The sequence below is a fragment of the Battus philenor genome, unplaced genomic scaffold, assembly GCF_028537555.1.
Source record: "Battus philenor isolate CCGP_79_NKW_IND1 unplaced genomic scaffold, ilBatPhil1.0.hap1 SCAF_22, whole genome shotgun sequence".
NCBI lineage: Eukaryota > Metazoa > Arthropoda > Insecta > Lepidoptera > Papilionidae > Battus > Battus philenor.
This window is the reverse complement of record NW_027181685.1, coordinates 6,893,953-6,909,555: the sequence shown is the minus strand read 5'-3', so window position 1 is coordinate 6,909,555 and position 15,603 is coordinate 6,893,953. Positions and strand designations below refer to the sequence as shown.

Here is a 15,603-nt window from a genome sequence, read left to right as displayed (position 1 = left end):
GAAAATATTTTAAGATGCTATTTGTAAAGGGTTTTCACGCCGGCTGTACAAGTTTCGCGTGTTAGGTTTGTAACACACTGGAGCGTAATCTAAAATATTTACTTATATGAATTAAATATTTTTTTAGCTCGAAAACATGTTCATAATTTTTTTAATGCTGTATGACGACAGCAGCTAACAGACGTTTTTATCATTATTAAAAAAGATACAATAACGTTAAAATCTAATTTGTCTTTATATTTCTTCATAATATAATAATAAATAGGAGATAGGGGCGAATGTAATATAATGTGAGATTTTATATTACAAAACATTACGTGACCTCATTTCTTTATACGTATTACCATCATTATAAATGATAGCAGCAGTTCAATATCAGGGAACTTTCTGGAAACAAAAAACGGTTACAATTCTTTTTTGAACGGAGTGTATTTTTTTCAACTTCTAATTTTATAATTTATGATAAAACAGCTGTCACAATTTTATGCAGACAGTACATGTAAAACATTTTATTATAAAAAATCTCTTCTGTATTATATGAATCACACCAGTGTTACAATACCCTAATCAAAGGCACGTAATGAATTGGTCCGCTTTACATTTGGTCCGGTTTCTTATATAAAAATTACGTAAAACGTGGACGTTAGCGGACTTTACTTGGTCCCGTCGGTCGGCGTACATTCACGTGACAAACAGATTAAACAGTAATAGACATGCGTTCTTTGGGCTATTTAGTGCTTTTAAAGGTTAAATAAAAGGTTAAATTAAATTCGACATCATTTGCGATCGTTTCAAAAGTCAAATGACAAATTTCTATACGAAACATAATTATTAATAATCTTATTTAGTATTTTATTACAATATATATTTGCCATTTAAAATATGTATTACTGAACTAGCCACTATTTTACTATATCATTTACATCGAACAAATGTTTTGTTCTATTGTTTCATTAGACAAATTCTTACTCATACACTTTTCGTCTGTATGTAATTTTAGTTTAGTAATTTTATTAAATAATTATATGTCAGTGCATGACTAATATTCAAATAAATAAAATTCAAAATTGAAGCATTACAGTAAAATTTTGTAATTTTTATTCGTAAATTCTATGTATCTAATAATATTCTATTCTATACTAAATTGTTATCATTTGATAAATATATTAACTTGCGTATCATTACTTTAATATGTAAATCCGGTTGCTAAAAACCAACTCTTGGAATTTCAAAAATTTTCAATTCGCGGCTTAGCTTTTCAATAACATTTCTGCATATTTTTAAATTCACTTTTCTATCTTGATACTTGTCGTCCGAACTGTCATGCAATAAAGCTAAAAGTTTATCACACAAAAATATTTAAAAAAATTACTACAATTTCAGATATTTTAAATGATAAAACGCCTTGGAAATTAATTACTTTACAAGTCGTTAAAATTCCAACTGAACCCTTGTAGCTCTATGTTTATGTAGAAAGATATAGCACTTCAGTTTAATTCTGGTTTCTATTAAATTGGGTTCTTCTGGTATTCTTCTCGTGAAGTAGATAAATCATCTTTTTAAACGATCTGATATAATTTTTTTTTTATTTTTTCGTCACAAGCCAAAGATATCACAACGTAGTATACGTTGTGATATCTTTGTTCGTTTTCTTTATTACTTATCAAACCAGAAATTGATTAATCATCTGAATTTTACCAGAGATAATTCTGTTTATAGGATACAAGTATTTTTTCAACGTACACATGGATCGGTCATAATAGACTAACATTTCGATTAATCAAATTGTGGTAAAAACCCCAGTATTTACAAATTACCGAGCACGGCCTATTTATTCGGTTGCACAAATTTATCAGCGAGTTTTAATTCGCAGTGTTTAACAAAGCAGAGAATTGCGTAATTTAGAGTAATTTTTCCATCATCAACGATTATGATAATAACTGCGGTGCACTGGGTTCATTATATGTACTTAATCTAATACTGGCAGTATTTTCGTTTTACTGTAATTTACGTATTAATGCTATATCGATAATATTTTCTATTCTAATACGGAGTGAAAACGAAGTCTCATTTTACTAATACGGCAACCAATTTATTATATATTATATACTACAAGGAATCTTAATCTTTAACTATCAAAAACCTGCTTGGATTTTTGAGCGGCGTCAATCGTCAAGCTATTTGTTGTCAAATATCTCGTGTGCGTCTTCTCATTTATGCGCTCCGCTGGCTCATTGCACACATATCACAGACGGTAATTATGTGCGTGCAAATAAGTAGAAAAACATCAAGCCGTTTGATATCAAATATCTCGTGTGCGTTATGACATTTGCGTCTTCTATCATCTCACCACTCACATGTCTCTGGCGGTGATTAGCTTTAGTTTAGTTATTTTTATTAGCTTATTTAGTTTTATTAGCTTTTTAGTTATTAGTTCCGTGCACAATATAGTTAATGCATGACAGAGAGAAGGGACCTCTTTGTTTTATTTGTAAATATAAAAATACGTAATGTATTTTTCTGTTCAATAAATGTAAATTTCAGTAATTAATACAGGTCTTTCTCACTTAGTTTGAATAAGGTAAGCCAAAAGACCTATAAGAGTGTTTCTATGGAACGGTTTTGGGTCAACTTTAGCTTTTCTGCTTTTTACAAACTAGTACACGAAGATCTGGAATACGTTGTCACAATTGCTACACATGCTGGTTTCTCCATATTGATAAAACAATAATAGAAATTAGTATAATTTGAGAGCATGACAACACAACTCCAACACAACCACAAGTTAAGGAAAAAGAATATCTAAACTATTATTATTTATTTTTCTTTTTTAACTTTAATTGCTGTTACAGGCGAAGCGTAAGTTGTTGCAACTATAAACCGCAATTGCAATTAAGATTGAACAAAACACGTAAGTGTTGTACTTCTAAAAACGATTGGTAAATTTTTCAAAAAATGTGCCATATAACATTGTTGTCCGCTTCCAGCCTGTCCTATTAGAAAACTATGGAAGAGGCTTATATCCAGCAGAGGATGTCCTACTGATCATGTTATTACGATGACCATCGCACTCTTCTTTCTATTGAAGTCGACTCTGTTAGCCTTGCGGGCTGTTGCAGCTTCGTCAAAATGAGTTCGCGTATACAAAGTGACCCGCGAACTATAATATAAGCTCCATCGTACGCTATTTAATTTATTTTTATCTCAACACGCCTGTATTGTTATGATTGACAAATGTTTGACAGAAAGAGACAGATTTTCTCATTTACTCTGTTATTTGTTCGGGAAAATATTATTTTATTTTCCTTGCAACTTTTCCGCTTATTATCACCGCTAACCTTTCCAGACTTAACGAAGATTTATTTATATATATATTAGACACACCGTAGTATTATACCCGCGCTACTAGATGAACTGACAACGTTTTTAAAGTCGCAGAAAGTCACTGGATGCCGGCAACGTCATCTTGATGATCTTTGAGGGAGGCTTTGGGAATTTACCTGCTGACTTAATGATGATATTAATGAATACAATATTTTTGTCTGCATCTAAAAATTTAAATTGATAGTAAAATTCATTTGAACACAATTTTTTGACCTAAATTAAAGTAAAAGCGTAAATAAGAGAAGTAGTAATAAAATACAAATTTAAATATAAACAAACATGATATTCGGTTTAAGTATTGTTGTTTTTTTAATAAAAAAAACTAGTAATATTTTCATCTTTTCAATAATAAATATTGCACTTACACATTACGAACAAAGATAAGAAACATACATATGTATATTTTCAAACCTAGAACATAGATTATTCAGCTGTTTATTTTATTCAAACAACGTATTAATTGCGTTTGATAATAAAAACGATAACCTGAGGAAAATGTTATAAATAATGAAGCGTACACGTTATTGTGGACCCAACATTGACCCAGATTTGTTGAGAGAGAACTCCTTTACATTAACGAAACGTTATTGTTTTGTGACATTGACTTCGAATTGTCTTTACATCCAATACGTAATGTTTACCTCGAATATTCCGTGTTTCAGTTTGATTTATAGTGCCGTGGCACTAGGCCTACGCCTTACAGTTGGTGTCTTTTGGATGATATATCATGATGACATCCTGTGCGTTGAATACTATACCATGATATAGTGTTGGTTGTTTGTTAGAAACGGCCTTCATTCTCCATTTTTGACGCCGTACACCGCGCTTGTAGAAGATGTACTTGCTTCTAGCCTTGATGGCTTTTATAGCTTCATCGGAATTGAGTTCGCGGAACCTAAGGGTCCGTAACTTAGCAAAAATCACTGGTTCGTTATTCCAGTTGCATGCTGCCGGTCACACGGAGGTACCGGACTGTACACGTGTGAGTGTAGATTGTGTGCAATTTGGGATGGATCCTTGGATCGCCATCACACCTTAATGTCCTAGTAACCATCTGTTCCACTCTGTTCAGATTGACAGTATAAGTAATGTATAAATATTTTTGGAATAATGACATAAAACTGATAATGTGATTCTTCTACTATCTTTGTTTCTCTTAAACTGCAACAGTTCAATGACTTTTGATACAACAACGGCTGTCGGGTTAGTTACTAACCGTAACTTAGTAGTCGTTGAAATAAAAATAGTAATTTACTCTATTTATCCAATTATTGTCATACTATTACGAGATTTATTACATGCCAAACAATCAGTTATTCAGACAATCAGTAGTGTATAGCGTTTATAATTAATTGGCCATAAACGCATCGCGTAATTACACGTTACATGTCGACATTGAACTAACGCAACAATGTTGCGCTGTTACATCTCAAATTATATTTAGATAACTACTGGAAATACACTCACGCTGTATTATAGCAGACTACTTAACAGCAAAAGTATTAAAAAACTGGCATGATCATAGAAGCAACGTTCTCGTTTTTAAGAGACATTTTACAGCTATTCGTGTGCATAAGTAATGCAAGTTGCAATGAATTTGTTTTTCTTATAGCCCGAAAAATTATTACTATCCGATTCGCTGCTTCTGTAGTATTTATATTTATAGTAACATTTTCAGTCATTGATTCCATGGAATTTTATTTTAGTACCAGAGCCTTTAGAATATGTTGATAGGCTTCTGTGAGCCGGGGGTGGACCAAACTGTGGTACATCTGGTAGCCAATTGTCCCGCATTCGGGGGACTGCGATGCGATTCCGAGCTCCTACTAGGAAAAAAGATAAGTGAAGACAATATCGCCTCACTAATAAATAACGATAAATTTAGTCCTGCGTGTCTGAGATACAACAGAGCCATAGTTCAGTACCGAAAAATAACAAAATATAAACATAATAATAAAATATATAACAAAACTGAAAATAATGTACTTAACTTATAATCTTGCTGTGAAAAATTTTTAAAACGCTCATAAAATAAGGCAATGAACAGCATATTAAAAAATCTTAATCCCTGTCCAAAACTAAATATGGTTTACGAGCAAAAAAATAGAAATACTTATTTTAATAAAGTTCCGCAACATGGCTCGAAACGTGTGGAACTTGGTTGGTTGTCTCATCAACAAATCGGCCCAAAACTCGCCAAGCCATTATAGTAAACTGGAATAACAAGAAAACACTTCTACAGAGTACAAGCTATAGATGCAAAGTGACATTTTGCCTCGTTTAGACACATCTTCCATCATTATCATCATCATATCAATCGATAGATGCCCGAATACTAGGCATCGGTTTTCCCCAAAGATTGTCGCGATAATCGGTCTTGCGCTGTCAGCTTCCAACGACTTCGAGCTATCTTAACTATATCGGTCTACTTACAGAGGAGCTAACCCACGCCGCATCACGTCACGTCACATAAGGCACATCTCCAATAGCGACTAAAACCATTCGAGAACTTTTTGGTCGCAAAGACCATCCGTTGCACTAGTGATGTGCTTCGCCTGTTGCTACTACAGATGAACAATTTTTTGAGCTACTTCGGTAGCCTTGGTTCCTCTGCGGATCGCCTAATTTATGATTCGATTTCGAAGCGAAGCTCTGATTATTGCACTCTCCATTGCACTCAGGGAGACCTAGAACCTTCTTTTAAGGCCCATCGTCAATCACCACGTTTCTGATCCGTAAGTCATCACCGGCAATACACACTAGCCGATAACTTTCGTCTTTAGGCACTATCAAACATCTTTAGTTCTTTATCATGAACCAATAAGATAAGTTCTGCATTTTCTAAATCATTTTCTGTCCGGTTTTGTATACTCTCTGTCTGATTCTTTCTCATAGATATATCTAATAAAAATGCTTTATTACTTATTCGTTTTCAAAACATGTGTTTACTATGATATAACGCCCAACTTGAAGTTTATAAATTAAATTCTGTTTTTATCTAATAGCAATTAGCGCCGCTTGTAATTTTTTTTGTGATTACAGACAAATGTAGATACATTATGAGCGATAACGTAACACGGTGTGTTAACATATTTTACGTGATTGTATTTAAAGTATATTTGCGTTCATGTTTATGCCATGTTTTATATATACAACACAAACAACAAAAATTAGGTCTATTTTCTATTTTTATAACAGGTCATAAAATTTTCTTATTCCAAAATAATAATACGGATTTAAAATATAAAGAGTTCGTCATCGTTTCAACCAGATCACATCCACTACTATATTGGCTTCCCCTATATATATTAAAAAAATTGGTAGGAAGCCTTCTGTGTTCAGCGTATTTCATTGCAATTATTTATACATAAAACAAACTACACAGATTAAAATCATCGACAAAAATTAAGAACAGAATTTAATTTATACAATTTCTTCTTTATATAGTAGGGTGAGCTATAAGAAAAAATAGATAAAAACGTACCTTCTTTCTTCTACCTCGGTCTCCTCTAGTATTCTTCTTGTTGTACTAAACCTGGAGAACTAGTGTTTATCTATCTTTCTTAGACTTTGTTAATCAATGTGATATATCTGTTTGTGTTTCAAAATTGCTGATACAGTTAAAAATAATAAGCATATTACTTATTAATTTCGATATATATAATAATTTAATTTTAAAATAAATCCTTGATGTTACGTATAATAAATTTATATACACTACTATTTTAATTATGGTTTCATGTATGAAAAATCAATTATTAAATGTTACAGTATTTTGAACACCGTGAAAAGCGTAAGAAAATAACTTGTTTGGGTGAAGCGATAAAATATTATTTATAGCCATTATGATTTAATATCATGTGACTAGTATGCTCTAGCTTTCTTAATCTCCTTACAAGGCGATGAATCCAATTGCATTAATACAAAATAACGCATTGTGTACGTATTGTAGCAGAGACTAGAACCGCTTTTTTATCTGTATTACGAACCAATAGAGCTATAAGTTGGTGTGACGGCAACGTAATATGCATATATTTAATATAAAATAAAAATGCATTTCTTGTTATTAAAAATGATGTGAAGGGCTCCGATTACAGGTATATATGTATTAATAATAAATACTCAATAAATTATTACTTCAGGCGCAATACGTAAGTACTATTGTTTGTCAATTTGAAGTAGCAGTGAGTGTCACACAGCTCGCAGAACAAACGGCCACTGTAACCTTACGGTTCTGGAGTCGAAACCTCGGACTTGCAAGCGCGGCGTAGGATTTCCTCTCATAAGTTGAACATATGACATTGTAAAAGACATCGGATTATCCTGGTTGCAAGCGTCATCCGATCGTTCCTATTGGATATCAACAGGGAAGGACCGTGTCCAGCTGATGTCTTCCTGAAATGACGATGAAATATTAAAAACGTCTGGGAATTACTTACGTAATTAAACAAATTTTTCATGTAGTAAGCTAATCTGGTTGCTATCCACGATCAAGAAAGATTCCCTTACGTCTTATTGATCTTAAATCTGTCGAGGAAGCCTGTGTCCACCATTATACTTTTTACAGCTGAAATAATAATCTTAGTATAATACTTTTATGATAAAAATAAAAAGTTTCAATAAGTATTTCCTGAAATTTATTCTATTTGTTGATCACGATACTAAAGGCCCTGTCACAGCTATTACAACCATTCAGTAATTATTGTAATCACTCATAATAAAGCGTCATAATAGTGCTTGACGCGTCTGACCCCAAGATCTTACTGGATATCATCTGATTACTAGGTCACAATAACATATTTATCCGCATGTTCTGTGGAATGATACAACATGATAGCTCATTCTAATTGCATCTTTAGTTTAATGACGTTTCCTTTGTAATAGAAGTATCTTTAAAACATTGTTATATTTACCTTAGCTACTTATAATTATTTGGTGAAATATACTTTCAATAAAAACAATAGTTTAAATATGTGAAAGTCATCTACGTATATGTTTATGGTTTGAAAACCTATATAAACAAATAAACTTTAAAACGTGCTCTTTATATTACATGTATATGATTATATACCTATACGGTTCAAATAGCAAAATATATATTTCTTTAATTTTGGCTCTCTGTCTGTCTGTGATTAAATGGCTCGACCAATATTAACAGCACTTATACTTGCAGGTAGCTGATGACTGATAGTGTAACTTGGGCAACTTTTATTTTAGAAAAATTACAACAATTTTATTTAAAAACTAAAGACTTAATGACAAAGTCTTCTTTCTTAAAGGACGAATAGATCATAATTATAGCTAAAAGTTACTTAATATTGAGACAAAAAACGGGATCGCAATTTATTTAATTTAGCAAAACATAATTAACCCTATATAATAACAATCAATAATTGTACTTGTGTAATAATGTTTACCTTGCAATCAATATAAACAGGAAACATCGTTTGATATGAAAGTTCATTATAATTATCATTTTATCACTAATGTCGCACATTTCCATTTGTTACAGATAACCTCTGGATTAGACCAAGGACAACGCAGACCTTTGAACAACCTTTTTGCATCGCATAACCTCAAAAGTGACACTGTCACTTTGACATTTAAACAAGTCGGTAGCAAAATTGTGCAGTTAACAGTGAACTAAGACTATGAGGATAGGATTTTTAGAGAGATAGCTTTTGTATATCCCCGTGCGTCTATTTTTAAAGTGATGGCTTCTTGGAAATCGTGCCTGTGGACAGTGTTCGTGCTTTGCCTGTTGGGGAAGATCTCGGGTCTTGATAATGGGTTAGCTCTGACACCGCCGATGGGATGGTTGGCGTGGGAGCGGTTTAGATGTAACACCGATTGCAAGAATGACCCCGATAACTGCATTAGGTTAGTATTGTTTTTAGGTTACTTTTTCATTTAAAAATTTTTAGAAACATATTGTTATAACTATTTATATCACAACAAAATTACATGTCGTAAATAATTCGTTTGCTTATGATATTCTATCTATATTCTCATTTTAAATCATGGTTTACCGCTAATAGTTTTGTGTTAGAAAAAGTCAATAAATTTGTAAAACATACAGTACAGAAAATTTATTTTATTTTGACACATTTTATTATTGCGCATTATTATAATTATGGTGTTAACTAATAGATCATTTGTTGTATAATGTATTGCTTGGGGAAAAAATTGCCAAAATAAGAGTATAAACCTCTAGCCTATTACGCAATAGACTGGCGTGCTAGCTTAATAAACTCCATGGTGAGGTTTCGATGTCGTACTTGTTTGTTAACTGTATAAAAGAAAAACAGTAATTCCGTAAATATCTTCATGATACGATATTCTGCAAAATAACCTTAATTTTAGGTTATATTCCTTATCATGATGACTCTGAATAAAAATAATTAAGGAAGTTGGTGGATTCGTCTCAGTTCTTTTGCCGCTTCCAACTAATTATAAGGCGGCAGTTACTGAAAACGACAATACTGTATTTTTAATTAATTCCATTTTTTTATGTAATAATTTACATACACTTTTTATTATCAAGGATACAATTAAGCGACCTTTTCTCTGTTGACATTGTAAATATGCCCTTTCGTTTCCTTGTTTTATTTACTTAGTATTCGTTTAATGGTTTAAAGTTTATTATGATAAAGAATAATTATCAGAATCACGTAACTGAAATCACTACATCTATTATACGTAAATAGAGATAGCAAATTAAATATCAAAAGTTACAAATACCGAAACTCGGGAAAGTAAATAAAACCGAATCGTTTGTTATTTTGGTAGTAATTATATGTTGTTAACCTTGCCCGTTTGTTCATCTTTGAAATCTGAATCCACGAGCTATAGAGCTAAGCTTGTAAAAGCTATAAAAGTTTAATAATCTAGCACGCACTCAACATCATACGAAAAAGAAGTTATAAGTGATAATCACACAAATCTTCCAGGTTTCTTTGGAGTCGATATTCATAGCTTAAAAATAATACATTAATACCCCATTTTTCTTAATGTTTACGAATTGTGGGTAGGCCGGCGAACGATGATAGTTAATTGAATTCTAAATGTGAACAAACTATTAACATATCCAGTTGACGACACGTTACATACTTTCGACAGTCATTATCCCATAGATTCACCGAGCGGGTGTCGCATCCTTCGCGTTGCAATGCTTTGGCATGCAACTACTTTACCAGGCTCTTCTCCATGCGTAATAAAATTTAAAATGATCCTACGAATGTTGTTTTTATATCTACGAATGAAGACCGATTGAAACCAATATCAGATTATAGAGATTTCGCGGCTAACTAATCAGGTAATAAGTAAGATACCGTAAAAATTTATTTATTTATCATTATGGTCAGCTGATGAATGCACACTACAAGACATAGGTTCACCAACGATCTCCACAATTAATTTATACATGATTAATATATTTTTATTTTTACCCAGCGACCGTCTGTTTCGGACCATGGCAGATATCCTAGTCAACGAGGGTTACGCCGCGGCTGGCTACGAGTATGTGAACGTAGATGACTGTTGGCCCGAACGAGAGCGTGATCCCCGCGGCCGTCTCGTGCCTGACCGAGAGAGATTCCCTTACGGCATGAAAAGTCTTTCCGATTACGTAAGTATTTCTCAGACGTTTCTTATCTTTTATCATTATCATCATTTCAGATATATGATGTCCATTGCTTGACAATAGGCCTTTCTCATATATTTTCAATAAGACCGGCAGCGGCTGCTCAGAGTTTTTCGACGACTTTAATAAAGTTATTAGTCCACTTTAAGAAGGGATATTCTAAGCAACGCTTGTCCATCTACGATTTCCAATTCGAAACCTAATGGCCCCTAATGGGGTCATTTGATCTACGAGAAGATGACATGCCCATTGCAACTTAAAGTTATCAATCCGCTGAAGTATGTTGTTTACTTTCATTCATCTACGAATTTCCTTGTTCCTCATTCGACATTGCAGAGAACTTCCGAGTATAGTATTCATGGCTCAATGTGGGACAGTGAGCTCACCAATGTGACTCGAAGTGAGGAATAATGATTGATATTAGTCTTTAACATTCTTTTATACAGTTCCTAAAGAAGTTTTTAATAAAAAAAAATGGTGAAGTATCAATGATACCCTGGTAGTTAAAAGCGGTTTCTTACGATATATAAATACATAGATAATTCACATCTCTGGTGTGAATTTGACTAAGACTTATTTGATACTATTGTTTGTTACTAAAAGTTAAAATTACAAACATTATAAAATTTAGCTTTGTCTGTGCAAAAGATAATATTTTTTTAAAATTTTGCGAACATCGTCAAAATTTTAAAGAATACGTAAATTACAAAATTGTTAATAAAAGTTACCGACATTTTGACTTTGTCCCATTTATACTTTTAAAAATTTTAAAGGGCTTCTCATATTTAGGTTCTGTTATAAAAATATAAGCTAATAATCTAGCTGTAACGTATTACCTGGAAATTAAAAATAAATAAATAGATAATTGGGTCGAGTCTAAATTATTATCTGAAATTAAAAGTATGCATATGGCCCAACAGAGGTAATTATTTTGCTAATAATAACAGTACATAGTTTCAAATGAAATATCCGCTGGCAACATTTTATTACAAAATCCTGAAGCTAATCAGTAACCCATGCAACACTTAATACAGTATACATGTAAATTAGTTCATTATTCATGCATATTCACTATAAATCCTTAATGCATTCGCTAGAATGAACGTATTATGCGCAGGAATGTCATAAATAATATAAAATACCTTCTTAACGTCAGATATAGATAATGCAATACCATGTTACTATTATGGCAATACCATAGTATACTTTATGGCACAAGTAATAAAGTTTATAGCAGATGTTTGTGACTTTTTTGTTATCAAATTACACTACACAAAAAAAACATAGTGTAAGAACTTCGGAATTCTTATTGTGTTAATAATTCTACTTAATAAAAATTTAACACTCATTCTCCGAGACTGTGCATTGTCCTTTTGCGAAATAACGATTTGATGTTCTTTTACATATAAGTATAAAATGTAAATGGTGAACGAACAGAAATTCAAACATTAAAATATAGCCATAACAGTCGTATGGTTTGTTAGCGAAAAATTTAGAATGAAGTGAATTAGCGTCCCGCAATTGGTCCGCAAGGTAAACGTCATGTTATTTTGACCAATCAGGGAGCGGCACAATCCGGTGCGTAATGCATGTATTCGTTTATCTAGTGCTCGAACGTTAGGAAATATAAATTAAATTTTAGATTTTATATAAAAAAGTAAATAACTAAAACGTTTATTAATACCAAATTTATTCGAAAGAATAAAAAGATTGTTGTTTTGGACGAATTTGTATATTATCTGTCACTTTTGAATAATAGTCAATAATGTCTCGATATTAAGTTTAAATTTTAAAAAGACATACAATTAAGGTGTTATTAATACTTACATTGAATGACCGAAAATAATTTTTTTTTGCATGTCAAGGCACCTCTAGTGACACAATAATAAAGCAAATAGAAAAGAAATTGTGAACGTATTAGTTCAACCTTGCTTGTAGTCGATTACGCGTGAACTAGTATTGCATCATAGTTTCCGGTATATATCAATTTATAATGTAACATCACTAATTCGAATTTCAAATTTCACCACGTCAGGAAATGTAATTCGAATTGTGTTTACTAACTTTATGATTATTTAAGAACTTATAAATTATTCAAGTTAAGCTTAAAAACAATGTACGAACACAACATACGAACAACGCAATACGAAACAAAACATAATACCTGTCATTTATTGGTTTTATTGGTGTTATTAACATCCTACATAATGTTCATGTAACTGTAAAAAATTTAATCATTTTATGTTTAGCCGTTAAAATTTGATGTACAAAATAAATAATGTATTATATTTAATAAAAAATGATTAGAAAAATGATGTTTCTAAAATAAAGATTGGTCACTAATGTGCTTTATTCACCCCTTTGGTTTTATCTTTTCACATTAAAAATCACCCATATGAAAAAATCCCTCTGAAATGTATTACACTAATTAATATTTTCTATTGGAATGCGACGGGCAAACGAGTTATGACAGTATAAACAGTAAAAGTGTTTACTGTAGGGATCATTAATAAAGAATAGTTAATTTTAAAATATATCGTAATAATAAGTTTAAAAGGGCATAATATGCGTAATATAAAATAATAAGGCATAATAAATGTATAATAATAAGAACTTTGTAAAAGCGTTTTCTTATTACGTTATCATTCCGATATTTATTATTTCTGAAACAATAGATTTTGGAATTGAGTATACAATACATTATTGACAGCAAATGAGCTATACCATCAAAGTTTTCACACCTATTTTTTAATCACTCTGTATGTAGATGTGTATTGTTTTAACAATGTAAAATTTTTGACCCCTGTTATTTAAGTCAATCATATGAATTGCTGCTTCCTGTACGAAATGAATATGTATGTTTGTTGTAAGGTCGTCGACTCGAACAATACAAAACAATAGTTCTATTATATATCAATGAAAGTCAAAAGGTTATGAAGAATATAATTAGATAAGAAAAAAGAAATGTCTGTAATTGAAAACGTAGAAAAGCTAAAGCAAGTTTTTTTTGTTATATATTTTATTATTACACAACTGTACCAATGTTTACACGTGTGCGCAAATATATTTTATTCATTTCCAAATTAAAACATTTGTTAGCTAACTGGGTCGATCTCATATATCAATGTCGTTAGGTGAACATATTGCGCTTCGACACGTAAAGATCTACACGAGATTGTAAAGATTAATGTTTCGTTTTCAATTTTATTCATACATAATGCTTATCTCATAGCCATAACGTATTGATGTGTAAATCTGTCTACTAGTCTCCGTATATTGGTGGGTCATTGATTTCAAATATCGAACAAGCTTACAGATTAATAATTTAATTTAAAATATTATAGTTAATATTTTTGTATGATACTGTCAAGGATTTCCAATCGATTTAAATGTCGCACAGATAAAAAAGATACTTATTCTGATTTATTTATATAAAGGTTAATTTGGTTATTTTCGATAAAAGATGTTATTATTTATTTCACATACACATTGCAACCTGTTGAAAGCGAAAAGTTCTTTTGAATGTTTCTGTTAGAGAAATTTTTCCAATAAAGACCTCAGTAACATAAACTAATTACATTATTTATTTATTTTGTATAAATAAATAATCAAGTGTAACCAAATTTCCAATTATGTAATTCTAGTTTCCGGTTCCGAATTCGTAAACGATATATATAGTCGTCCATTAATAACTCTTTCGTAATTATTTCTGTTTCTCGGATTCGCATTCTACTTTTCTTACGTTAAAATTAATAATATATCAACAGCCAGTTAAAGAAAAAAAAATTATGAATCAACTGTTGCCTCGAGAGTTTTTCGCACCGATCATACGGTACGCACATTATTTGCTTATGACAGGTGAAAATCTGACATAACAATAAGTGACAAACAAGAAACTATGCTAATGCTGATGAGACACAATGCATTACTTTCATACTATTTAAGATTCACAAAGTAAATTTCACAAAGATACCGTTTGTATTGTGTAACGAATGGCTTGTTTTTCTGCCGTTATCTATTTTAGATATCGTGTTAAAGTTTGTTTGATTATGTATAAAAATAAACCAAAGATCAATCTCTGAAACTGTAACACCTTTTTATGTAGCTTTGATTTATTATTCTTGCTTCATTGTTGTTATTGTGATTTACATTTTTTTTTTAAACTGCGATATCACTAGCGGCAAATAACAAGGTAATATTAGTTTTCAAATGGATAAAAACTAAGCAGTGATATAATTATTTATAAACTTGTACCATTGTACTTTCTTATTTGTTTTTATAAATAAGTATCTTTCATTTAGTTCGAAAAAGGATTTTAGTTCTTGGCAAATATATCTTTTAATTAAAACTTTTTGCAAATAAAGTTATTATATACCGCAGAAAATATTAAATTAATCCAATTGTTTTTAATTGTATAAGAAATAATAGTAAGAGTTTATTTACAAACAGTCTACAGTTACGAAAGTAAAATATTAATATGCATATTTTGAGTTCACATTGAAATCCAAAAACATTAAAATTTAACGACATAAATTGTGATCTTTCCTTAATAATAAGCTACGTGATGAGTTCCTTAA

At 31.3% G+C, this 15,603-nt stretch overlaps 1 protein-coding gene across 1 annotated transcript in view; it reads left to right on the top strand.

Annotated features, from left to right (window-relative positions):
* The window catches only part of LOC137923865 (alpha-N-acetylgalactosaminidase), a 67,507-nt gene that overhangs the window by 21,268 nt on the left and 30,636 nt on the right, over nt 1-15,603 (top strand). Inside the window, exons 2-3 of the mRNA XM_068767156.1 lie at nt 8,897-9,264; nt 10,837-11,011. Coding sequence (XP_068623257.1) covers nt 9,098-9,264; nt 10,837-11,011 — 342 coding nt within the window. The 5' untranslated portion in view covers nt 8,897-9,097. The remainder of the gene's footprint in view (nt 1-8,896; nt 9,265-10,836; nt 11,012-15,603) is intronic.